This window comes from Motacilla alba, chromosome 1A (assembly GCF_015832195.1).
Source record: "Motacilla alba alba isolate MOTALB_02 chromosome 1A, Motacilla_alba_V1.0_pri, whole genome shotgun sequence".
NCBI lineage: Eukaryota > Metazoa > Chordata > Aves > Passeriformes > Motacillidae > Motacilla > Motacilla alba.
Window position 1 is genome coordinate 7,767,817 of NC_052031.1, and position 27,659 is coordinate 7,795,475.

General features: G+C 41.5%; 1 protein-coding gene across 4 annotated transcripts in view; it reads right to left on the minus strand.

Moving 5' to 3' along the window:
- GRM3 (glutamate metabotropic receptor 3) overlaps positions 1-27,659 on the minus strand; it is a 102,542-nt gene that overhangs the window by 5,751 nt on the left and 69,132 nt on the right. For all 4 annotated transcript variants that reach the window (XM_038154042.1, XM_038154044.1, XM_038154045.1 and 1 more), the window contains 3 exons: positions 25,314-26,169; positions 4,270-5,336; positions 626-800 (listed from right to left, as the gene is read on the minus strand). In XM_038154042.1, the coding sequence (XP_038009970.1) occupies positions 626-800; positions 4,270-5,336; positions 25,314-26,169 (2,098 nt within the window). The remainder of the gene's footprint in view (positions 1-625; positions 801-4,269; positions 5,337-25,313; positions 26,170-27,659) is intronic.

Sequence of the window (27,659 nt, forward strand, 5' to 3'; positions counted from 1 at the left end):
TGCAGCTAGTGCCTGCCAAAAACCTCCTGCTGACTTCAGTGAGCTCCGGAGCAGGCTCTGAGCTGACCCCCATGCGAGGGGGATGAGTTTTCCTCTCCAGACACAAAGGAAGTGATACTTTCACAAGGTTACATTGTCACCACATTTCTCTTCACAGAGAAAAGCAAGGCATAATGCTTCCCAAGAATATTTCTGGGTTTCCATTCTCTGAACCTCAGAGAAAGGAAAAACAATTCTTATCATTTGCTGGGCCTGTTGTTGTGCTGAAGTAGAATACAATATGGTGATTGTTCACCCAAAGTGATGGTGTTTTGTTTCCTTGGCCTATCAGGGCCAAGCGTGTGTGTGTTGGGACTGTCAGCTGACAGTCACGAGATTCTGTGCAGGTGTGTGCAGAGTTGAGTGCTTGGCAGATTCAGTTTAGATGTAATGTAATATAGTGCAATATAATATAGAATAATATAGTATAATAAAGTAATTAATTAGCCTTCTGATAAGATGGAGTCCTCCTCACCATTCTCTCCCCTTCGTCGGGGCTTTCCCTGCCAATACTATATTTCATAGTTGAGCCCACCTTGTCTTTACCCAGCACACCCCACAGAAAGGTGACAGACTTGTTACTTACACTGGGAGTAAGTGGTGCCGGTCCCACTGACACTGAACCTGTTGAGGTGGAGTCTGTGAGTGACCACGTTCTTCTGGGGCTGAAAAAGGATGATGTGCACTTTGGGTGCAAACAAGCAGCCCAGCACAACAAACCCGCTGAGACTCACAGAGATGCACATGGTGGTGGTTTGCACCTAGGAGAGAGTGGGCACAAAGCACTGGGTTTCAGTATGGAGAACTCTGAAATGCCAAATATTAGAAACATTACTACATAACAGCCTGAACCACAGTCCTGGGGGTTTGCAATGGTGCAGGCTGGTGTGAGCCTCTGTTGCATCCTTGTCATCCACAATCCCAGTATCGTGGGAATGAGATGCTGGTACTGGTGGTGCCCTGTGTCTCTGCATGTCAGGGATTTAATGGCATTGATTGTGTTCTCCCTTGTTTTAGTACAGAAAGGATAGATCTGCTCTCTTTCTTTCCTACCCTTGATCTCTAACTTGATGAGAGAGCCCTCTGCAGTGCTTGTCATGCAATATCTGAGCAACGTTGGCTGCAGTGGGAACCAGCTCACAGAGAGTACATCGTGTGGGTTTACATCAGTTGTCTCATGCAAAGCGTCTATCTGAAAACCAGTTTAGTCTGTTGCTCCAGGCCTAATCAGAGAACTTGAGTAAGCCCTTACAGAAATATAGGTGTGATTTGGAGTAAAGATAATATCTGGTCCCTGTTTTCAGACTGGGTCTGAAAGGTGTCCTGATTTTGAGACATCACTTTTTGGACTCAGAAATGAATTGTTTGTAAGGCTGTAGGATTTTAGAATAGTTGCCTTAGGGCATTTGTTAGTGTAGCTTTGCTGGCACTGTCTATCTTTTATCCTTTTTATTCAATAGTATAACTAGCTGCCAGTTTACTGCCTCATTTTCAGTTTATATTCTTTTCTTCCAAGCAGATTTCTTAATTAAGATGTTGAATTAAACTGCTTTAAACTCTGTGGCTTAATTTGAACGATTATACATCTATGGCTCATTTTTCCTTAGTTATACTCCTGCAGTTCTTTGCGATTAGCCTTCTTCCATGGGAATGCTTCTCATATCTCCTTGTCAGAAATAATTAGTGCAAATTGGAAAATAGAGTAGGGAATGGACATTGTTGCTACATACATATACTGAGCACAATTGGTGTTTTGTCATCAATGAGGATAATTAATGTGATCATTTAATAATTGCTCTTTGCACATTGTGGATGTTGCAAGCACCATGGAATGGGCTCAGCTTTCACAGGGTGAGTGAACATGGAAGATCCAACAGAGCCTGCATGATAAAGGAAGGCCTTAGCTTCACATTCTCCTTCACCTCTCTGCATTTTGTAAGATGAGAAAGGAGTTTTCTTATAAAACAAGAGTAAATGAAGCTACTTTTGTTTTCTTTAGCTTCAAGTCACCTTTTTTTCACTATCGAAGCCCTCTTCCACCGCCCTGCTTTTCCCAGCGTTTGTGCTGCCTGGAGCAGCTCAGCTATGCTGGCATAATTATACACTCAATCAATTAAATGATTTGGGTTAAAAATAGCTCCATCCCAGAGGGTTCCTTTTAATCCAGGTCACTCTGGTGGTTCAGTGTGTAACCTGGCCTCACAGACTGACTGGTGTGCTGGCAGAGTGGAGGGAATCCCACTAGACCCTGAGTTATCGTAAGGCACATGGAGAATTGGGAGGAGCAGTTTTGGGACAGCCAGCACAGCTTCACCAAAGGCTACAGATGTCATTTATCTGGAATTCTGTAAAGCCTTTGATAGGTGCCCCCCACCATCATTCTCTGTAAACTGGAGAGATATGGATTTGATGGGTGGGCTGTTAGATGAATAAGATATTGGTTGGATGATGACATCCAGAGGACAATGCCTCGGAGTCCTGATGGGCATCAGTGACAAGTGCTGTCCTTCATGTGTCCATATATGGACCAGTGTTATGCAATATCACCATAAATTACATAGATGAAGGGATCAAGAATATCGTCACCAAATTTGCAGATAACTCCAGGCTAAGTGGGGCTGTTTCTAAGGCTCTTTATTGTGATGCTACCAGACTAGGGCTTTGTTGGGATGGCATAAGCTGATTCAGTCAACATGTGACACTGCATGGAAATTAAATATGGGCTTTTCAAAGGAACCCCAGAAGTGTATACTTGTCATGAAAGTATCAAAAGGATGTTAAAAGCATTTTCTGCTCTTTTGTGATACTTGAGTTGGTTTATTTGGAACCTTGTATATAAATTCAATGCCTACAAGTGGTTTTGAAAACTCCACTCAGGAGATAAGGCTGTAAAATTCTGCTTGAACAATCAAGTCATGCTCCTCTTGGCCATTACTGTCTGTACTGCCCACTCATGTGACTGTCTGCACTGATATTTCCCTCCTGTGTCTGTCTTCCTGATTGCTTTGGGTGTCCGGAGCTGTTCCCTAGTGCCTTCCTTAAACTTTTCCTTCATTAGCTTCAATCCATTACTTGCTATTCTAACTTCTCCTGAGACTGAATAATCCCTTCCTCTCGTTTTGTTGCCTTGAAATTATTTATGGTCTGTGATCACGTCTCCCTGGGTTTACTCTTGTCTAGACTAAATATATTTAGCTCTTTTACTGTCACTCTGCATGTCTCACTGCGTCATTTGTTACTTATCCTTGTTTTCTAGAGGTTTTCAGTACATTTTAGTAGATTTCCAGATAAGTGAAATAGTACTAAATGTATTGTTCCAGGGTGGCCACACCAAAAATATGTTAAGTGACATTATTAACTCCACAGTTTTATATGCTGTTTCATGTACACACTACTGGCAATAACATCCCCCTAAGGTAATCTGCCTTTCTTCTGGGCAGAAAGTTGAACTAATTCTCTGCAAACTGCTGCAAGGGCCAACTCCCACAGTCACTTCTCACATTGTAATAACTGTGAGATTTCCAGTGGAGCAGATCTGAATCTTTTTTCTGAGACAATTTCCTTCTGTTCAAAAATATGATTTTATTGAACTTGAAGCTTTGCAACAGTATCTGACAATTTAAACAGTTTAGTGTTTCTAAAGTTTGCTAGTGAAGGCTCACCAATATTTGCTGCTCAGTGAGGTATGTGTTTTATAAAGTGCAGAAAGAATAAAAAGTTCTGTACTTAAGTAGAATGTTGAACTTTTTTTTTTAAATGACCCTGTTTCATAGGAAATTTTGAAATTTGATCCTTATAATTTTTATTTGAAGGAAATACCATGTTTTAATAGCAGATTCTTTTGCAGAGGAGACTGGTTAGTACAGATTTTATTTTAGGCTCAATTTCTGCCAAATAACTCATGATTAATTTTAGGCCATTTACTGTGTTTTTCTGTTAGGACTGTGACTTCAGATAGTGATGAACCCAAAGGAATGCTCGATCCATATGTTATGCCTCAATTGCAATCAGACTAATAGTATTAATCCCTTCCAGCTCTGACTGCACATACTATTTTTGAAATGAGACTACCTTTCTTAGAAGTAAGCCAAAATCTGGTAACATCGAAACAGAACTTGTTTGCAAGGGACCCAGGGGCCAAAAGAAGTGAGAAAAAGCCTTTAGTGAATGTTGACATGATCTTCTAAAGTGCTGCATATGATTTATGGAAACATATGTCCAAAGACTTACTCTGTAGTCACTGGATGTCACATAAAATATAGGGAGAAAGGCCAGCCAAATGATGCACGTGGTGTACATTGTGAAACCGATAAACTTGGCTTCGTTGAAGTTCTCTGGACATTTCCTGGTTTTGAAGGCGTACACAGTGCATAAAACCACGAGGATGACATCGTATGTTAAGGACATTAACATACTGGAATCTTTGACATTGCATTTCAGGATGACAGTCTCTCTCTTCTCGGGAAGCGTGTATCGCCTGGTGCCCGGCGCCTCCAGGATCAGCCACACAGACACCACCACCACCTGTACCAAAATGAGACTCAGGCAGATGAACACCTGAGAGCTGGGGCTGATGAACTTGGGCCTCTGAGCACCGTTCTTCACGCCATCAAATATTCTGGCGATGCAGTTCGTTTTTGTCAGGAGGGCAGAGTAGCAGACGGCAAAGGAACTTCCCAGCCCCAAACGGCGGAGGGTGCAGATGGCTGGAGAGGGCTTGGCTATGAAGAAGAAAGTCATGCTGTAAGACAGGAAGACCCCAAAGAGCAAAATGTAGCACAGTTCACGGCCAGAGGCTTTGACCAGGGGTGTGTTGTTGTGCTTGATGAACACTCCAATGACCATGAAAGTGCAAATAAAGCCCAGGCATGCGATGGTAACAGGACCGATTGCCCAAGCATCTTCCCACTTGATGTAGTCTTCTGGTAAGTCATAGCAGCCAGTCAGGTCAGCTGTGGGCCATTTTCCAGGCCCACAGTCTGCACAAGTGAATTCATCAGCCAGGTACTCATAGGTTTCACAGGGAATGCAAATCCAGCAGCAGACATCTCCTGGTTGCATATTCTTCATCTCATTAGGAGCGCAGGGGTCGCTGCACTGGGAGACAGGGACAGAGCTCCTGGACCAGTGGATAGAGTCTACCTCCAGTGACAAAGTTTCTGCCCACTGACCAACCTTCACGTAGGAGTATCTGTCTCCAGTGAACTGGAAATTGAACACGTTGTATCGTCCTATCCCGTCTCCATAGGCATCAAATTTGACCATACTGTCTGCATCGTTGGGAGGGTTGAATGGAGCTGTGGGGAAAAACAAAAAAAGAAAGAAATAGAGAAATGTCAATACCAAAGCTGCATACAATATGTTTTTCATCCCTCTGGCAAGCACAGGCACCTGACAGCTTATAGAATACAATTCAGTTGTCAGTCGGTAAGTCAGGAGGTTTGTGTCTGTCTCAGTTTTGAACTTGGAAGGAGAGCTCAGATAATGGAACTCTATTTCACTTTACATTTATAAATCTAAGATGACCAATGTCCTCACTTTGTCTTGGATACAAATCAGTTCTCCAGTTATTCCTCCCAGTATGCATCACTGCTGCATTTTCCCTTGAAAGAAAGAGGTCTGCTTCTGAGTCTCAGCATTTTTTGGTGAAACTTGGCTGCCATGGTATAATAAAAATTAAACAGTCAGATCATTAAGAGACAGTTTTGATGCCAACAGTCTGGAATGCAGTTGAGTAGAGGATTAATTTTAGGATGATAGAGAAATAACTGTGAAATCCTCAACAATTTCTTACTACGTCTTTTTCTCTTCTCCCTGTGTTGTAGGAAATTTTGAATCCCTTCTATTTTGCTTCAGTTTTACCAGTTTCTGATATTTCTTGTGTGGTCTGAGGTCCCCAGCACATGCTGCTTTGGTCCTGTATCTTGTTTGGGGAACTCATGACAAAACCACAAGCTGGATCTGGGACCTTCTGTGAAACCAATATTGTAACACTTCTAACTGGTAAGCGCTGCAGAGTTTTGTTTTTCCTCCAGCTGAGACTTACCCAGGGAATGAAGAAATATTAAAAATCTGTGAGGAAATTGCATTTACCATGTGATTTATTGGTCATTTGCTGTAGCATCAAAGGTAAAAAGCTTTACAGGCAGGAAGCAAAAGGATTTTTTTTTACCATTGATGAGCAATAAAGGTGATTTTATTTCCCAGTGTCTTTGGCCATAGAAGAGGTTCCACTGTCATTGCTGGAATAAATCTCTTTCCCTGCCTCTGTGCCCATACTGTACTTGAGCTTGAGCAATATCATATAAGGCTGTAATACCTTCCTCCATTTCAATCTCCAGATACTTTGGATTTCTTCTGGTAGATTTATTTAGCTTCTTTAAAACATTGAGGCCAACTTCTTTCACCTTTACTCCTGCAGAGTATTACCTTATTTTGCAGGACTCTGGCTAAGGTCAGTAAAAGGGACACTGGATATTGGCACAGAAGCCCCAGCTGGAGGGTTGAGATTGTGATTTGCACATCCTCAGGTGCTGCACTTGGATGGCATTTTTCCCCAGACTTCTGCTTATTGTAGGGCAAAGTTAGAATATAATTTACAGCCACCTATACTCTCTTCTGATTCAAGACTCTGCTTGTTCTCATCCCTGCCCTCTCCTGCTCCTTCCCACCTCAGCTGTGTCAGCCACAGTGGTGGAAAGCCTTGGTTTGTAGGATTACAGAATCATGGAATTGCAGAATAATTCAGGTAGGAAGTGACCACCAGCAGAGCCCTGTGCTCAAGCAAGGCCATTCCAGAGCACATGGCACAGGATTAATCCAGACAGTTCTGGAATATCTCCAGTGAGGGAGGCTCCACATCCTCTCAGGCAACCTGTTCCAGTGCTGAGTCACTGCACATAAACGGAGTTCCTTCTCATGTTCATGCGTTGCAGTTCCTGTCTTTGCCTCTGTCTTAGTGCCATTGAGAAGAGCCTGGCTCCCTTCAGATACCCACACACACTGATGAGGTCCCCTCTCAGCTGTGTCTTCTGAAGGCTGAACAAGCCCAACTCCCCCAGCCTTTCCCCATAAGACAGATGATGCAGTACCCCTATCATCTTTATACTCCTCTGCTGGACTTGCCCCAGGAGCTCCATGGCTTTCTTGTACTGTACAAATTAGGACTGGGTAGCCCAGGAATCCATAAGTTTATTTTATCTTTTTTTTTTGGTCACTGTTGGCATCTCGTTGTAACACTCTGTAGTCCAACAAGACCTCTGAGAGCACAAAAATTAAGAGCAGCATAATCCTCCCCCAAATGACCAGTCCTGCTGGAAGCGACATGCTCTAAATTAGGTAGATAAATTCAAAATATAGGTCAACAAGAAGAATATGAAGTAGCTTTCCTCCTCTCCCTCCTCCTCCTCCTCATGCACAAGCATGCAAGCTCCCTCATCCAGGAGCAGCATTAAAATGAAATCATAATGCAGCACTTAACAGCTCCTCAATAATGTGCTGTCATTGCCAGTGTCTTATTTCATTATTCATAACACTTATATAGATTGTAGAAGCTGTTAACACAGCAGCCCAGCTTTAAGAGCCAGTTTATTCACTTCAGTGTTATCCGGGCCAGCTCCTGAGGTGGGCTGAGAGCCTGTGGCTGCTGCTGGCACCAGAGGAGCTGCAGGTCAGGAAGACAAAGTGCAAGCTGCTTCTTTGACATCTCCTGTCAAGTGCATGACTTGAAGGCCACAAGCATCCCAGTACAAGTCACCTGAGGGTCTGAAACACCAGCACTTTTGAGGAAAGAATTCCCTCTGTATAACATGTTTAACAACTTCTTATAGCTGAGAGAATATTTGTCATTTAAGTAGAGAAAAGTATTTTTTTTTAGATTTTGCAGGTAGTTTCAGAAGGCAAAGCAGGTAGTCTCACACAGAGTTAGCTCGAAGCTCAAGTATAATTGCCTTCCATAAGGCTGTTCCCACGCTACAAGAAACAAAAGATTTTTGTAGGACAACATGTTCTAAGTTAACCAAAGCTTGCAGCTTGAAACATTCATTTTTAGTGGCTGTTGATAGAGGAAAATAAATCACCCTCTTTCAGATGGAAAGGATGAAATCATTTAACCAAACAATGATGTATTAAATTATAGTATGGTGTGCCAAAACCTACAAATGAGCCCACTGGGTGGCAGCAATTAATATACCCACTGATTACATATAAAATCACTAAAGCATTTTAATGTATCATTTATCAACATGTTCTAGATCCTGTAGGAACACTTCCAAAAAATAATATTTTCACAAAATATGATGCAATAATAATCATAAAATTAGGATGTTTACAGACAAGAAAGATGCTAATCACAAGAAGGTAGGATCTGATGTTTTAGAGCAAAAATAATGGGTTTTGCAAATTGGTTTTCCCAGAGATGATGTCAGGCTGTCATAAGTCACTCTGCAAATTCTTTTATATATCTCTGTTTTTAGAGGAAACCTACAATTTTTTTATAGCAGGTATTTCTGGCAGGTCTATTTCAGAGTTGTAGCTCAGCTCTTTTACATTCATCCCTTGGGAGAGGACAGACAAGAGTCCCTGGATCTCATCAGCTGCTAGCTAAGAGGCTGAGTGACAATATGAACTTTGCCTCCTTTGAGCCTTTGAATCTTCTCCTTCCCTTGCACTTCATGAAATGAATTAGTCCTGTGTAAAGCAGTTATACAAGAGGAATTTTGCAAAAGAAGTTGTCAAGGAAAATAAAGGGTAATTAAAAAAGACCTAAAGCAGTGATGCTTTGTGTTCCAGCTTGCAGCATTTCATCAATGAAGATGCAGCAGCAGTGACATTTATAAGAGCAGGAGAGTAGAAGACAGAAATCTTCAGAACCACAAAGATGCAGGCAGCTCAACTCTGTCAGCTCCCTGGAGAAATCCTACTGGAGGAGAGGATTCCAGTGTGCGAGGGGAGGACAAACTCCTTCAGCTTCAGATATGAGAGGAATAACTGCAGATTTATGACTGTTTTAGTAGCAGATACAGATAAGAACATAAAATAACATCAGAGCTTTTATGTAGTGAATTATGTAATTTGTTTCCATCTTCCTAAGTGGGGTCAATTTTTCCAACATTCATATAACTTGCAAAAATGTGCTTATCTGCTGTTGGAAGCAGGTGAGTTGCTTTTATTTAGAAATCTTTAATATTTTTGGTGTCAGTGATGTACAGCTCTTGGTGACTTGAAAAATTTCAGAAAGAAAGTTCTGGAGGGGAGATTTATTTTATTTTTGGGCAAAGCCTTTATTTGAAGAGGCAGTATGAGAAATATATTTAAATGCTTCTAATTCTGCACAATGCCTTGGTTGAGTGAAAAACACTCCAGGATTTTTTAACAAGGAATGAATAGATGAGGAAAACAAAGAAGTTTTCATCCTAATTAGGCACTGGAAATCTTTTAAGAGGCTGAGCAGCCTAGGGAAAGATGTGTGTCATCTTAACTGGCTTGGAACCAGACTGGGTTTTGTTTGTCAACAACATCTTTGGGCCAGGAAGGATATTTTGCATAGAGTCTCTCATGTGTCTGGCACAGATTTGAGTGTGTAGATGTTGTGCTGTAGAAAACATCCTCAGAAACACTTCCTGGTAGGAATGATGACAGATATACCGATATCTAAGAACATTCTTCATGTCCACTGAAACATGCATCTGTTCTTGTTTGCAGAGTGGATTCTTGCTAAACAAGGCGCAGATCACAGAGGCACAGCTCACTAGCTAGGAGGCAATTCATTAATAGCAAGGCTTGGTGAAAGCACTGCAGCTTTTCAGCTTGGCAATTGGGAGATTTCATGTGGTTCAGAAAGAGGTGTAAAAAGGGCTATTGGGTGCACTGAAGGTACCTTGTGCCACAGCTTGTTCACCCTAAAGACTATGAGGAGATCATGATTAAATAGAAATGGAAAAGTAAAGAGGGAATAGGCTGGAGTTTCTGAAAACTTGAGTAAAACCTCCTTAGTCTCGCTAGGTGGTGCTGCAAAAACTCCAAACTCCTGATGTAAGGTCGAAAAATAAGAATTTTTTTTACGTAACAGAAAAATATAGTTATTTTTTAATCCCCCCTACTCTTCCTGTTACATATCCAGGGCAATGCCTTTTAAAAACACTTTAATGGAGAGCACAGATAATAATATAACAGGATATGTTGTGTTTGTCCAACAGGCTCATCTGTGTGCATGATGCCTTATCTTGAGAAGTATCAGAAAAGACCCTGAGAATGCACATTTCTTTTCATTCTCTTTTATTTTTAGCTTGATATGGCTTGTGGAGGTCAAAGTGACTTATTTCTGCTTGGCTGAACATTTTGACCAAGCAACAGAGACCTGATGCACCCATCCCTGTTTCAGCTTCAGCGCAGCGCAGCTGGTTTCATATGTGATTGACAGAAGGCATATTGAAATTTGGCAATTTAGAAGTTAGCATGGGGAAAGATCAGAGTGAAGTGTCACTAGATTGTACCTCTTCACAATTAACAAAATACTAGTTTCCACAGAGACCAGCACTTTTAACCTCTGCCCCACTGTCTCTGGATGTGTTTGGGTCATAGGCAGCATTGCTTCTTCTCATTTAAGAAACGAATGAGACAAATGAGACAGATTAGTCCCCTAAAAATGTCATTTTCCTATCTGTGTCTACAGATTTTCCATTCAGGTCTATGGTTTCTCTCTTAGGCTAGATAATTGCTGTAGGGAGTTTTCAAACTAGTCATAGACCCCCACAACTTTTGCACTGGTCAGAGACAGAAATGCTTTCCTCAGGCCTCGTTCCAAAGATCTGTCAAGGGATATATCTGCATGAGTTAGTTATCCCAAACTTGTGTCCTACAAAGGAAAATGAGTATTGAGTATTTCTAGGGCTCACTTTAGAGTGGTACCTAAAACAGCCCAGACAAACTGTTCTTTTTCTGTTGACCACCAGATCTGAAATACACGCACTATTTATGTATCTGAAGTCAAGTGAGATGAATAGCCCAAAGCCTGGGACAGAAAGGCTCACAGCTGGAGCACCAAGTGGCTGCAGCATGTCCAAGCTCTCTGCAGTGTACCTGGGAGCAGGTGTCTCACAAGCTGCCTGCACAGGCTGCTCTGGGGGCTATCAGAGAGAACAGTCTGGGAACCTTTGCAAAATAAGATAAGAAGGGTCTGAAAAGCTAGAAGAATTCCTTCAGCTTGTCATTATCCTCATTATCCTCAGCCTGGCTGAGTACAGAGCTCCCAGGCTACCGTTCCTGTGAATTGCTTGCCTCAAGCTCAATGTTTTACATTTCCAGGTATATGTTGTCCTCTTGCTTGTGCAGCTCTTGGGCATAGGTGTGGTCTTGTAGGACGTGGGGAGAATGAAATAGATGCTAAGTTACAAACCTTCTTTAAGAAAACAATGAAATTGCCCTTACTCTTTTTTAGGAAATTTAAGCAATTATAAAAAGGATTTCTTCTTAAAGCATTTGGGTTTTGAGACATGGAAGTTAAAAGCATGTAAAAACTCTGCACTCACTGTATTTCTCTTTAAAAATACAATCTCCCCTGAAATTAAGAATATTTCTTGCAGTTTTTCAGTTACAGTTGTATTAATTTAACTTTAAAATAAAACAAATATGTATGGGAAATCATCCAAGGTATTTTTCTTTTTTTTTAAATAAGTTTGCTAAGTTGTTAATATGAGTAGATTCCAAAATAGAAATGCCTTTCAATTGATACCATTCTTTTAATTTAAGATTACCCACTAAAAGAAATGGTTGTCACAAGAGGCAAAATGCATGCAATGTAATTGAAACCAGCAATCTACTTGCAATTACAAAGGAAATTAAACCGTGACTTCAAACTGCCTAACTCCCCCCTCAGGCCAACTCCCTGTTTTGTACACAGAAGCAAGGGAAAGCCACCCCCATTATGAAGAATTATGGCCACTGTGTAGGGTGACAGCACATCGGCTCAGGAGCTGGAACTGTGAGTCTGGGGCTGGCCTTTGGTAGCTTCTGAAATGTTTTGATCTGGGGAAAATTTGGGTTGGCTGGTGAGTTCTCGGTCAGTTGCTGAACATTAATGATGCTCTCAGAGAACATGATTGAGTTTTTGATTGTGACTTTCTGCCAGTTCAGGGGTTATGGGTGCCCTGTGTCCAATTTGAACACTTGGCTGAGGGACATTCCCTGTAACCTCAGAGCTGGGCACTGGTGCCATGTCTTTTACCCCTGTCTTTCCAGCACCTCAGAAGTGCAGCTGGAAGAGATTGAAGCTGTGTTTTAATTTTGCTAAAATTTACTTTTGGACTAAATCTGGGACATGGTTATATCACAGAGGCAGGAATCTTTCTCTTTTTGGAGACTCTGTTCCATGATGTGCTAATTCCACCCCCAGACTGCATACGTAGCAGTCTAAGGAAGTGTTAAATACCTGATAATATTTTTGCCCTTCTTTGTCAGCCTGAAGGAAATATGAATAGATTTAGTTATTAAGATATTAAAGGAAGTTGGTTAAAACATTCTGTCCTCTGTGGGGACTTAAGGATTAGAGACGTGTTTCCAGACACAGCTCTGAATAATTTAGTTACATAGTTTGCCCTTAGAGATCAGAAGCAAACTAACCATGAAATAGACCCTCTGGCTGTTATTTCCTAATTGACTTGATATGAAGACACTCCCAAATCAGGTGGAATGACATAGATTTAATGACTTATACTGCAATGCTATTATTTAGTAATAGTAATATTGTAGCTGTGACAGTCCAAGATACAAGAAATTTCAAGTGTCTGAAAAAGGCAGTATTTCTTATTAGTCTCTCAGATAGAAGAAGTGTACAAGCTTTCAGGCCCAAGGTCACTCCTTAAGGTCACCAGCACCATTGCTCAATAAATTTGACCTCCATTTATTTAGAAGGAACAACTCTGCTCTGAGTTCAGTATATCAGGTTTTTATTTCCTGCTGGAAACACAATTTCCCTTTGCAAACAGCCTCATTACTATCCATTTGCAGAGTAATTGCTGAAAGCTTTTTGTTCACTTCTTTAGAAGTATAGAGCTCAGAAACAGAAGGTCTGATCAAGATGCAAGACAAGATATGACAAAGAGATGTCATGCCAAAAGCTTCTTTTTTTTTTTCCAGATATGTGGGCAGTCTAATAAAGGTATTGCCTCTTCTTACAAATCTTATGACTCTATGCTATTATTTTTGTTAAGGAGCTACTGAAAACTCTCAGCAATCACCCTACAAATTGCTAATAATGAGGTAATTTGCAAAATGAAATTGTATTTGCTGTAGGAAAATAAAACCCTAAGTAGTGAATTCTAAGGAGTGCATGTATTTGAAATAATTGAAGCTTAAATTTATTGAACATTTTGTGGAAAAAAAGGAGCTGTAGAATGCTTCAGAGCTGAAATAAAGACACAATACCATGGTGAAGCACAGGAACCTTTAGGCTCAGACATTTTATGCAGCTCAGTTATAGCATTTGGCACGTCTGACATATGCTGGTGGAGGACAAAGAATTGGAGTACAGCTGGAAAGGTGAATGTTTCCCACATCACATGCTGTAAGATTCTGGATCAGTTCTCTCTAGGAATATAATATGTGAATGAAAAAAAAGTGACCTATATTTCATGAACAGAAGTTTAATTGGAGTGTCTATTTTGGGAGTGCAGTTTTCTTACAGATCTCCTATGGAGAGTGGAAGGAAATTGGCACCTCCAAAAGTGGGCTCTGGCTAATGTGAGATGCCACCAGGGAGGTGGGTAACTTCCTCCATCAAAAGTTCTCCAGTAATACTACAAAGTGTGTCAAAGAATACTTTATTTCTCCATAAATGGAGAAATAAAACTAATGTTTTCAGTAAGGCCCACCACACACAATGAGTGTGCTCATCTTCCTTTGTAAAGGTAGGAGCCTGGATTCTATTTTTACTCTTTTCCGTGTAATAAGGCAGTGACTGGAAATGCACATTTACTGAAATTGCAAATTAATTCAGTATTCAACAGAGTCCATCTCAGCTGACCAAATGCTGAGTCAGCCAGAGAAGGGAAAGTGGGCTTCTCACAACAATGAATTTCAGTTAAAAGAGAGTCAGAAGAAGGATAACCCTTGGCTCTTAAGGTTATTCCTGCATATCACACACAAGCTGCCAAGGTAACACGTCATCTCTCCCAACACCTTCAGTGTTCATTTGCATTTCGTGTGTTATGCTACAATGAACAATCTGCATGTCCTATTAATACTTGCAAATTCTTCTGTTCTCAGGGATAAAAGATAAAGCTGAGAGCATAGAATCGTTTTTGCTAATGCTTTTCTCCACTGAATCAGTTCAGCAACAGCAATCACTGGACCTCAGGGGAAAATGTAAAATGAAAATGTTGATTTATTTTCCTGTTTTATGGTGGAAGCAGAGACACATTGATAGGATTAGACTGATAAAATGTTTCAGAGATCCAGAAAAGACATTAACAGTACTGCCTCAAACCTTCCTCTGACTTGAGATAATTTCTTCTCCAAAGAGCCTTTAAAGATGGGCTTTTTATTCTTTCAGTTACTGCAGCATTAACTAGCCATTAGCTATTTATTCAAATGGATGTGCAAATGTAATAGAGGGAGTTTAACAAACTTTTTCAGCACATTTTCATCAGTCCCCAATACCAGTTTCATAATTTTTTTCAGCCACAGTCTGGTAGACACATATCCTGTTACAGCAGGCCAATCTTTGACACAAAGCTGATCACTTGGAGCAGTGATCAGCTGCTGCATTCATCAGAGCAATAGAGAAAAGTCATGGAAAAGTTTTACTTTTACAGAAACCACAGGTAAAATTTATTATTTGGGGCACATGGTGTATAGTTATTTATGTCAAGGGAAGGAACCACAAGAGCACAACCTTTTGCTGTTACAGGCAATGACATAATTGCTGCTTAGGCTAGGAGAGACAAGCAAGCCCACCCCACAGATTTCTGCATATGATCAGGCATGTCTAGGTGCTTTAAAGCAAATTTAAGACTTGTAAAAGTTGGAGCCACAGAGAAGGTTTTCCCTCAGGAAGAGAGCAGGACAGTTCTGTAGCAGAAGCACAGAAGATGCTTGAGGCTCCAGAGCTGCACATGAACAGTTAGCTACTGATCACTACACAAATTCAACCTTGGGAAGAAGGGAAGATGGTTTTTAGGGCATAATTATAGAAAGAAGAGCATGTTTGCAGCATGTGCAAAACATCCTGTGAATGGTGAATAAACAGATGCAGTAACAAGAAGGCCAGTATCAGCCTCTCCAAGAAAAACATCCGGGACTGTCCCCTGATTGTGGATGCTGGAACTCACCAGTGCTGCTACCTGAACACCAGGAGGTTCCCCCTTCCCTTTGGTGTCTAAAGATCACTGATTTTGGATTTGCTGCTCACTCTTAATAAATGCAATCTCAACAGTCATACATCAAGTATTATTTCTTATTACAGAATTGGGTAAAGTAAAATTTTAAAGAACAGTGGCTGAGTGCTCCTGTGAATGTGCGTGTTCATGCCTCTCTGTGTGTTTTCCAACCCATACAACAAATGTGGTTAATACTGGACCACAGAATTATAGTGATATCAGATGTAGCCCTTAGAAATCACATTTCTCCCTGAAAATCCATATTCCCTCAGTACAGAGTTCCATGGGATTTCTGTAGCACGTAAACTCTGCGTGAGGACTTTGTTCAAGCCTGGGCTTCCCTCAGCTTTCTCACACCAGTAGATTCCCTGCTTCCTCTGAGCACAGTGCAATCCTTTCCCTCAATAAAACTGTGGTGTTTTCTTCACTGAGCCTCATATTTCACTCACAGAACTGGTAAATATTTCTTATGTACAAAGGAATAGTTACCTTAGCTTATTCCATCAAATGGTCTAGAATCTGTGTATAGCAGCAAGTAGAAAAATGTACTGCATGAAACCTCCATTGAATTGAGGAGCAATTGCAGAAACACATTGAAAAAGTGAACATCTCTCAGCCTTCAGAAATGGTCTTGAATTTCTCTTGTAAGAAATGTGCTAGGTGTATATATGTGTGACTAGTCTAGAAGAGATGGGATGATTCACGTATTGCCAAGTAGAAAGATGGGCTTGTACAAGAAGAGCAAAACTCTAGGAGATGAAATTCAGATGCAACACTGAGGGCAGGAGTCTTCAGATTGTGAGGTACAATAACCTCTGCTTTCCATCTACTGGGTGTTTGCAACCACCATTCCCATCCCCACAGCTTCTGGCTCTGAGCTGTTCTTCACATGCATTCAGGAAAGAGTGAGTTTTTGTGTGGAGACTCTACATCCCAAATTACTGGTCTTGGTAATTCCTTTACAAAATACATGCCTTAAGTTTAAGGATTTCTATTTGGAGACATGGTCCTTTCTGACATAGTGCTGACCCCCTTTTCATCCCAAGAGTGAGCAGGTGATCTGTCCATGGATGGAGCAAAAAGCAAAAGAACAAATCAAAAGATTGCTCCTATAGCCATGCTACAGCTTGGATTTCATGGACGTTTCTGTCAGAAGTTTCTCTGCCTCTGATATCCCTGTGCATTAATCGTTCCCCTTGCCTTGAAGAATTTTAATGTTTGTCTTCACTTGTTATATGCTCAGACAAACACACTTTCAAGGCAGGAAGAAGGAAACAAAAGGAAATGACTCACCCAGATAACAGGAATGAAATGTATTTTTTACATTATATTCTATATCTGCTAACTAAATAACCAGAAATATTGCAGTGATGCCAAGGCAGATACTCTCTGAGATGCTTTTAGAGGTGTTTAGAAACTTGGCTCTGACAACTGAGGAAATGAAAGTCATGCACATTTGTCTATCAGGTCCATCCAGTTTGCAGTTGATGGGAGCTGTGCAGAAGGTCAGTTTGTGAAAAGCATCCATATGTAAAGGAGTTTCTGCTCCATGAAGATGTAGAGGTGGTTGCTTTTTGAAAAAATGGGAAGAATTTTGTGAAAAATATGTTAGTGGAAAATGTAAACAATGGCTGATTTGAGTTTGGGTTGAATGTCTTTGTCCCTTTTCATTGAGAAACAGCTCTGTATCACTGAATGGTGGGGGTTTATTGCACTGAAAGTCAGAAATGGAAAACACAAACTTGAAGAGAATAGTTCAGGCTTTGCAGAAAGCTGAAATAGATTCACATGCTCATCTGGGCTGCAGTTTACAAGTACAAATACAGCAGTTGGCTTGGGACAAGTTTGTCTGCAAACTTGCTACGTGGAATTGATGAAGGATTCAGGCCATCATCCATGTCTAGATAGCAGCATCAGGCTGGGTTGAGTGCCAGAGTCTCACTAATGCAGCTCTACTGGTCGTGTCCCTGTTTCTGTTTAACCACTGTTAGCCTGGAAATATCCTTGTACTATGTTCTACTGGGTGAAGAAACTATCTTCCAGAGATGTTGTGAAATTAGGTTATTTAGAGGAGAAAAGATACTTTTCTATAGATTATGCTTTCGCTTTTGCCCTTGTAGTACAATTATTAGCCGCCAACAGGATATGGGTTTTGTAAAAATAACATAACATGTAGTTATCTTTGGGATTAGATATCTGGATTTATGACCTTCTGAAGTTTTCTTCATCACCTTTTTGAAAAGATGAGTTTTCTTGGAGACTCACTGGAAGTCCAGGGCACACCTGGACTACTCAAAAGAGTAAAATGGAATCATCTTCTCATGTGTTGTCCTCATCCTCAACGCTTCTGTGGTCATGTTCTGAGCACGGCCTTTGCCTTTGTCAGCCCCTATTGTAGTATCTGCATGCAAGTGAGACCAACTGACAGTAGGTGTGGAAGGGACAAAGTGCTCTTCTGTAGCAGGTGGTAGAGAAGAATTTGGTCTTTCCATGGGAGTTTCAGAGCCAAATTAGAGCTAAAATGTAAGGGATAGGAATCCTGAACCAAAGTCTTCTTCCTCACCTGACAGCCTCTCCTTCAAGGTCATGTGAAAAAGCAGACCTGACATCTCTTTACTTATGTGTAAGCATTTCTCCCAGGTAAATCTGCATGAAAAATAAGAATATAATTCCATGGTATGTCCTGAGTTGCCCTCCTACTGTAAAACCCAGTAGGATTTGGAAAGGGAATGTGCATAGTTGGGGGATGAAAATGTTGTGTGAGATTTCCTGCTCCTCTGAGGACTTGAACTGACCCTTGGTGTTTGGGATTCACATATCATTTGCCAGCAAAACAAAAGATAAAATAATAACTATTATAAAACAAACAGCAGGCAAACACAGGAGCCTGTGATTTAGAGAAATTAGGTTACCAAGCCTTCTGTCTCTCAAATATGTGATCTGAAAGAAAATCATTGCTGTTTGCCAGTCACGTGTTTCTCCACAAACATAGGGTGTCTAATCTCATCCTCATTTACACACTCCCATGGATGCTGTGAAATCTAGAGATTTATGGCTGCCTAAAGGCTACATTATTAATAGGAGATAAGCAGCTGACTATAAATTACATACAAGGCATAGACTATATAATTTTATGTTCAGTATTTCATAGTTCAGCTGAAGTAGTGGGTTGTTTAAATATTCAAGTAGAGGAAACCGAGGTGGAGATCCAGTTGCAATTTTAGGGATGCCAAAGTACTTTCACCTAAATATGCCACTATAACAAGTCTGGAGCTGTTGCTGGCCTGTGGTTTCTGCAGGCTTTCCAGGAATGACACCCAGCTGGGTAAAGGCCAAAGGCAGCATACTTCCAGAGACTTCCTGAGGACTATGAAGAAAAGCTGTTGCTGCTCTGCATCTTGCTAATGCTGCATTTCCCCTCTTTCTGTCCATGGGAGCTCAGTGCCCACGTCAGGCAGAGAGCAGTGCCAGCCAGCAGGGGTGGCACCAGACAGTGGTGACAGTGTTGGCACCAGGCAAAAGTACCTTGCTCCCAGTTAGATGGGAGCAATGGCCCAGCACACCTTGGCCTCAGCTGCTGGAGCTTATCTCAAGGGGTGAAAACACAACTCAACCTGTGCTTCTGCTCACTCAGGCTGATTACTGTGACTTAGTGACAAGGGAAAGCATGAGACAGCAGCTTTTTGTGATGGTCTTTGGCTTGACAGCAGACACCATCAACAGGTAGGTCACTGACCTGCCATCATGGTGAGAGAAGTTTTGATGGAAATTTTTTTTGGAACATGCGCCCTAGAGATGATGACACCTGTGCCCCTCTGCCAGCCCAGGTATCCAGTTCACAGGGTGCAGTGAGTGACACACAACACACCCAGAGTGCAGACCAGTTGCTTGCCATCATGATACCTCAGACATAAACTAGGTGTTGAAAAGGATCTATAGTGCTTTATTTTCAACCAGCTTACATCTATAAAGACCTGAGCAAATTTGTGTGATTGGACAGCTGCCTTACATTTCAGCAGGAAGTTAGCCTAGACACCACCCAATCTGCTGTATTATTTAATTTTTTGATTTTATGTGACTCTCTAGCAGACACAAATAAAATCTATATAAATGTATATATATATATAAAAGTATATATACATATATAAATATAATAAATATATACACATACTAAAATCTTCAGGACGACTAAGTAGAGATTGGCTTATTTACTCTTGGAGGGTAAATTTACCCAAAGTAAAGGAACAGCCGATCCCATGAGGCCTCTAAAGAGAAGAGGAAGGAGAAAGTAGATGGGGTCATCAGGATTACCAGGCCATTGAAACCTCGCCGCAGCTCTCTGTGTATTTACACCAATGTAACTCAAATACAGAGAGAATATGGGAAAATACTGTGCAGGTTCAACTGTTCTTCTGCTCTGGAACAGCAAGTCTCAAGTGTGCTTTCAGAGACTGTCCCTTAGCTGCTTGCAGGTTTTAAACACTATGACACATTTGTGGTCCTAGGAAAAGGCAGTTATTTTTTCCTATAAATCCTAGATATCTTTTTCATGTATACCTTTAATTAGTATCTTGGGGAATTCACTCATTTTCCTTGCTTTTATTAGCTACAAATCCATCATGTATTACACTTTTACAACTTTAATGATTAACAAGGTAGTGGATGCCTTCTGCCCATGTGAGCTTTGCCTTCATCTGTAAGAATGTTCTGGTTTATTCTACAAATAAGCATCACCAGGAAGGCCACGAGGACCTCACTGCTGACTGAGTGCTGAAGGCAAGAGGGACCTGACCGATGAGAAGGAGCTCCTTGGGTGAGGTGATAGAGTAGCAGGGCAATCTGCTGCAGAGCCTGGGCTTTGAGCTCTGGCTTTAGCCCTCACAGGTACTCCCTGCTATGAATTCATAGCTGGCCTTTGAAGTTTCTGCAGCTGTAATCTGCTTGTGATAGCAAATGCAGCATTCCTTTGGTCTGTGCTCCATGCAGCCTGACTGAGTATTGAGTTTAGAAGTGCACTTCTGACAAGAAATTGTTTATGGCTAAATCCCAGAGCAGGGACCATGCAATGCTGCTGTGCTCAGAAGTAAGGTGACATCTGCTTGTTGCAGACCATGACTTAAGCTCTTTCTTACTTGGATGAAACAGATACGATGGAAATGGTCTGTGAAATTGTGTTCCCACAACAGAAGTCACCAGTGTTCCAGAATAAATGAGAAGGTGAATTTGTGCTTCTGCTTCATATTATTTCAGTGTTGACTGGGGCAGAGTGAAGAGGAAGAGAAGGAAAAAATGAACCACATAGAAATGTAAGACCAGGTAAGAGTAGAAGATTTGTCATAAAGTCCAGTGGAGGAAAGGGGACAAATCAGACCTGACTTACAACCCTTTTCTCATTTGGAGCAGTCATTCTGGTTAGCCAGGGGACAGGCCTTGCCCAGGATAAGCTATTTTTGATGATACAGGCTTTGCTGTAGAAGAGATGGATTTCTGAACACAAGACAGAAAGGTCCATGACAGTGACTCTGGTAACTCAGGAGGGAGAAAAGGATAGGAAAAGACACTGAGTACTTTTAATATGCATTACCTAAAACTTTTAATGATCTTTTTTCCAAGTCCACTACTTTAGCCAAATTCCTCCAACCATTATCTGTGAAGGTTCAGAAAACTGCATGAGACATGTGGACACACATACATGCCAAAATCCAACCCCTCTCTGCCCATATGCTCCACACTAGACTGAGGGCAGGGTTAGTCTTGTTACACCATCAACCCTGCTATACTGGAGTGGGAAAAGCTGGAGCTGAGCCCCACACTCCTGGGTGACAAGGCTGTTATCCTGCACAACAGATAAGCAACGCTGGAGCTAATGCTGGTCTTTCATTATCATGGCTACCCTTCCTCACCCTTCCCTTCCAGCCCAATGTCCTGGAGGAGCAGCTACACCAGGCAGCAACATGTAGGGCACAGCTGTGCAGTACACTTCCACTTTTTATCCCAAATGATGGACACCCCTCTCACACTGTCCTGGCACTTGTCGAACGTGAGGCTTGCAGTAGTGCTGTGGGAATGACAACACTGCTTTTCTGTGTCCTGCTGGTGGCTTAAATGAGCTAAATTAGTCAGCAAAGCTGTTTGCTGCACTGTCCCCTCCACCCTTGTGAGGGAGCAAGGCTTCTGGATGCGTGGGTTCATCCCTGGAATCACAGCCCTCCCAGGAGCCCCTCTATATGCTGCCCTTCGCCAGGCAATGGCTGGATGTGGCGAGAAGTTGAGTTTACTCTCTGCTCTCTGCTATGGAGACCTTTACTTTTGTTCAGCACTTCTTTGTTGTTCTGGTAATAGAAGTTAACAGCCCCTTGAACTGGCATCTCTTTATCAGCAGAAAACCATCACGATTTGGAACATCAAGTGCTGCACTTGTGCCCTCAGGAGGGAATGTGGAGGATGGGAAGATCAAGAAGATGAACCAGCCTATATCTCTTTGAAGGGCCAAACAAATACTGAAATTGAGTGAGTGCATTTATCTAGAGGCTGGACTTTGCATTCTCACATCCTGGTGCTGGAAGCTGGAATTAGGCACAGGTATCTGTTTTTTCCTTTGCTAGAAAGATTTAGAATATCACGACATTTGTCATATACGTCTTAGTGACTAGCAAGAAAATTATGTGCCTAGTGTATCTCACAGACAATAAGGAGTGAAATCTCACCCTGTCTTCATCCCACACTGCAGTTCTGTGGAGTTATTTTGATTTAATGAAAAAGGAGAAATAAGTAGGAGCCCAGAGATATTAGTGAAATTACCTGTCACACAGCATGTCAGCAGCAGTGGCAGCACAAGGATGCACAAATCCTGCCAGTCCCCTACAACTACCCTGCTGTTAGCTGGTCCCTGAGTATTTCCTTGCAAATCACATTATTGCTGTTCCTGGGAGTCTCACTTCAGGCTTTCAGTTAAATGGCAAAGTGAAAATAAACCTTAATCACTCTATACTCCATCTGTAGTCAGTAGCAAGAGATGTAGGGGCAAATCATACCTCACATGGGCTGGAGCACACTCTGTAAGTGCTGATCCCCTTCATTAACTGTAATCAAAGAATAAGCAAAACTAATCTGAGTGTGAAGGGTAAATGTCCAAAATTGCTCTGTCCCACACCAGTCATAGGAACGCACCCGATCGTTTACTCAGACTGGTGTGTGTGAAATTCATGTTCCAGCAAACTGGGATGAGACATTCAGGGCCATTTGCTTGGTTTCTTCCATCATTTCTTTGCTTGATTTCTATGCTTGCAGGGCTTATGTGGACCCTGCCTTTTAGCAGAGGAGGCATTGCTTAAATAACTGCTTGTGTGTCTGCAAATATGGTTATCACTGCTCTGTTTCTTGCCTGCTTCCTTGTGGTGGGTCTGGATGGCTTCCCAGGCTAAGGAAGAAAGAACATTCACAGCCTGACTAGGTTGCAGTGTAGCTGCTGGACTGGTAACTTCCATGCCACCCTCTCTCTGTGCTGGGAAAACATTCTCAGGTTTGGAGGTGGAAATATGAGAGCATCATTGATCAAATGTACCATGCAACAAGGTCCTCATATTGCACTGACAACACACACAAAGATTTTCTTCAGCCAGGAAAGAGCAAAGAATAATTCTTGGTCCCATAGAAATCAATGACGAGACTTATATGTATTAAAATCTCACAGATGTATTAATTCTTCACACCCTTCTGAAAGGAGGAAGGAATGGAAGATTTGCTTAATAACTTGCTACACAAAAATCACTCACTTGCTTAAAAAATAACTTACATTAAAACAGGGGTTCACGTTATAATGGAAGAACTAATAACAAAGAAAGGAGATGAGCAAATAATGTTGTAAGTTGGTAAAAAAATGTATATGGAACAAAGCCATTGGAAAAGAACTTGACAGGTTTCTTAATGTTTTAAATTGAAAATGAAAATTAATGGAAAATAAAGCTTTTCAGAGTTGGAAAGATTTCCATGCTGATTTTTAATATAATTAATTTGGTTCAAAAAAGAGCCTTCTGTTTTCAAAACTGAAAAATTACAGACTTCAAATTTTTTTTTCCAGCTTGAACAGCTTCAACTCCCAATTCATAACAAAATAAAAGATATTTCAGTCAAGATTAAAGCTATTTTTTCTGGCTCTAGAAAATTAAGAATTTTCCTGAGATTTTGGTGAAAGAAAATTTGGGTTACTTTGACTTTATATCTAGATGTTGAGTGGGAAAATGCTTGGGTGCTCAAAAATATGTGCATGTTAGAAAAATTAGTAAGAATCCTGTATTTGAACAAAGGTTGCTTAGTCTTAAGGCTGGACTCAATAGTGTTTTCATTTAAGCTCATAAAAACCTGTAGTGTTAGAAAAATCTTAAAAACAATTGAAGTTTAAAAGATTGAAGTGCCTACTCATTTAGGTAGGTCATTACAGTCGTGAAGTATTTCCCTGGCAGGGACAGAAGCACACCACTGCCTTCCCTCCTGATCAGCATGCCAGGAATCAGCTCCCCTGAAGTGCTGTCCTCCTAAAACCAATTGATTTCGACAATTTAAAGACATTCAAGTATCTCTGAGGATAAGTGCAGGCAAGTGAGAAAAGAGTTTCTATGTTGTAAGTGCTGTGAGGAGGGGAAGGAGGAAGGATTACTCTTAATTTCTAGAGGTCTAAACCAAAAAAGTTTGTTTCATTCTGACTTGAGTACTTGGCTACAGCAGCTGCACCCCACTGGGAGTTAGAGAAGCACTGAGGATGTGGTTGGTAATATCTAGAGGTGATCTGAGTCAAAGGCTGAGAACATCTCTAAAGGAGGGGAAAGTTCAAGCTCCAATTTGACAGTTTTATGTAGTTTTCAGTGTTATTAGCATTGTACAATTGCTGAAGGTCTCTTGGGGTTGAGCATGCTGTATCCTACACATGTTTATCCTTCAATTCCTCTTGGAGCTGGTTCCCACTCAAAGCACAGCATGATGGCTCCTTACTATCAACTCAGGCAGTCGAGAGTATCAGTTTCATAATACATAGAAATTCAAGTTCAACCTAGATACTTCAGAAGAAACTCAGACATGAAGAAAAAAACAAGACAGGATGTTCTACACTTTACTTCTTTCCTCTGTAGATATATTTAGCTTTCCTGAGGTGTAATATTGTTATGGCATAGCATTAAAAATGCTAAACTCAGCCTTATGTGGTGGCAAAACCACAGAGATGCCATGTGCTGCGCAGCCAGTCTCCATGAAGTTTGCTTATATCATTCCAGATTGATCACCCTCCTCCACACCTCCTGCACATGTTTAATGTAGCTTTTTTATACTTTGCCATTAAGTCTGTAGTTGTGTAACACAGGTAATGGCGCTATCCCATATATTTAAATAGTTTGTGTACATCTGGTTCTATGACAGGAATTATTACTTTACTATTGCAAGGACACTGGCCATGGTCCAGCAATTATGTAAATTTGTAGCAAAGCGAGGGAGAGAAGGCCAAGTATTGGCGTGGGATTAGCAGGCGGCTGCCTGGTGTAGCAGGTGGTGAAAGGACCATTGGCTTTCAGACATGCCCAAACTGGCCGTGAATTAAATGGGTGTTAGTGTGTGGAATTTTAGAGGATGGAGTGCAACATTGCCAAGACCAGCTGTTGCCACCTTCACCTCTTCCTTCTGCTGGAAGCAGGAGGAGCATCAGCCTGTTTTTCTTAGAGATCTCATCAAGCTCTTCTTCCTCCTCCTTTCTGCCTTCTTGTGATGGCAGTGACCTTGCCTGTGTACCACCCTGGTCTGAACTGTGTAAATAGCTGCTACCAGGAATTTGGCTGGCTGTTACCATGACTGATGAACATTTCCTTAATTACACTGCTTAATTAATTCTGTAGGTACCAAAAGAGTAGGTATTACCTGTAAAGTTTACTTTCAGGAGATAGTCTTTGTACAGCTTCCTGCCATCTAGATGCTTCATGGCATCACAGAGTTTGGTGGTGTTTGGGCAGAGAGTCCTCTGCATTTTATGCAAGGCATGAGCCATTGCATACACAGCGTTCACAACAAACATGATCTTGGATTCTTGCTCGTAGTTGGAACTGTTGATGGTGAAGTGCTTTTCACAGGCCTTCCTATGCGGTTTCCGGTTCTGCAGGTTACACTGGAACTTTTGCTCCCAGAAGTCCTTGAACCAGGGGTTGCGCCTGTTGTTGTAAGGGCTGAGACTTTGGAAGTACTTGTCAAACTCTTTAACGGGATGGGAAGCGAGCTCCAAGGTGATGGCCCCGGACGCGATGTGCTCGTTGCCCTTGACAATGCTCTCCTGCGCTCCCCAGCCGTCGCTGGCAATCCAGGTGAAGGACACGTTGAAGCGGTTGGCGGCCGCGATGAGCTCCCGGGAGTCGTCGCCGCGCATAAAGAGCACCACCACCCTGGCGTTGGGCTTCTGGAGCAGCTCCCTGATCACGCCGTCGTAGGACTTCCTGATGTTGGACCGCCCCACTTTCTCGGAGGTGGCGATGCAGATGTTGCGCAGGCGAGCTTCCTGCTCGAAGGCCTCGATCCCCGTCTCCCCGTAGTCTCCTTCGGAAGCCACCGTTGACACGTAAGTCCAGTTGAAAAACCGCAAGATTTCAGCCATGGCTTTCGCTTGGTAGAAGTCCGGGGGCACCGTCCGTGCGAAATAATCGTAGCGGGATTTGTCGCTCAGCTTGGCGCTGGTGGAGGCGTAGCTTATCTGGGGGATCTGGAAGAGTCTGAGCAAATTTGCCACCTGGAGACAAAGTGGGATGCACAGATTAATTAAGAGGGGTATTTATAAAATGGAACAGAAATATTTAGGGAAAGGCACTGACAGTGTTTTTTAATGAGAGATGTTCTGATGATCACAGATTGAGGGTGTTGATAGAGGATGTTGATAACAAACTCCAGGGAAAGCATTGCACTGAGCATATGCACAAAACCTGTTCTGATGCCCAGTTAATTCCCTGGGTCCTGCTGGGATTGTAATGGACCTTTGTTTTCATGAAACTCAGCCTGTTTAAACAACAGATAATTAGACACAAATGGACAATATATTTCACTTTCAGACTGCGTTCCTTACTAAGGCCTGGGGATTTGCATGCCTTTGCTGTTCATAGTGGGATTTATCTTCTCCAAGATTCATTGTATTTGATGACCAAATGCACTAATAAGACATAAATTTCTGTTTTGTGCAAATATCACAAACATACAGGTCTTTTGCAGAGCTTTCTAATCTCAGTTATTCAAGATAACTCCCCATCTCTCCTATTTTTTACTCATTTAAACTTTTTTTTTCTGAGCTGTTCTGGCTGCAGAACAGCTGAGATGGCACATTTGTTGCATTTTAGTTCTCTTCAAGTGTTTCACAATGTCACAGAACCACAGAATCACAGATTCACAGAATCATAGAGTGGTCTTAATTGGAGGACACCCTCAAGGATCACTGAATCCAACTTTTAAGTGAATGGCCCATATGGGGACCAAACCCATGACCTTGGAATTATAAGCACCATGCCCTGCCCAACTGAGCTAATGTCATGTTGACCTACAGTTTTTAATAAAAATTGAAAATTTTTAATAATCTTTATTTGTCCTTCTAGTTTGATTTATGCGGTCCAAAGTCCTGCTTTTTCTTTTTTTTTTTTCATATTTGGCTATGTCCAGTACTTAAATAGTTCCAAATCTACTCTGCTGCTTGCACAGAAGTGATCACATCTGGAAAGAAATGAAGAAAGGTTATGGAATTTTTTTCCTATTTTAGTTTCTTAAATGACAAAGAGAAGATTGGTGACTGGAAGTTCTGTCCAGTAAATAAAATTTGAAGCTAATCTTAAGAGTACAGCCTGACAAACCATTTGAAAAGCAACAATGTGCTTGAGATTTCTGCAGCAGTGTACTTGAGATTCCCAAGGGAAACTTATTAAAAATTGCCCAATCCTTTATTTTTTTTAATAAGTTTCCCCAGATGTTTCTTTGACTGCAGATTGTCTGTAAGAATTCAAAAGCAAAGGACTGTTTTGAAAAACAAGTTGTAGAAAAGGCAAATTTTGGAGGTTCAGACATCAGTAGCAAATTAGAGAGTCTGGTAAAAAAAAAACCAAAATCCAAAATCAAACAGAAGAATTTTATTGCTTTTCAGCAACCTGTAGGACTTAGGATTTTACAGATTTAGATTCTGCCTTTTCTGTGATGCCAGCACTGGACTAGTGCCCTTGTAAACTGGTGTAATCTCATCTGGGT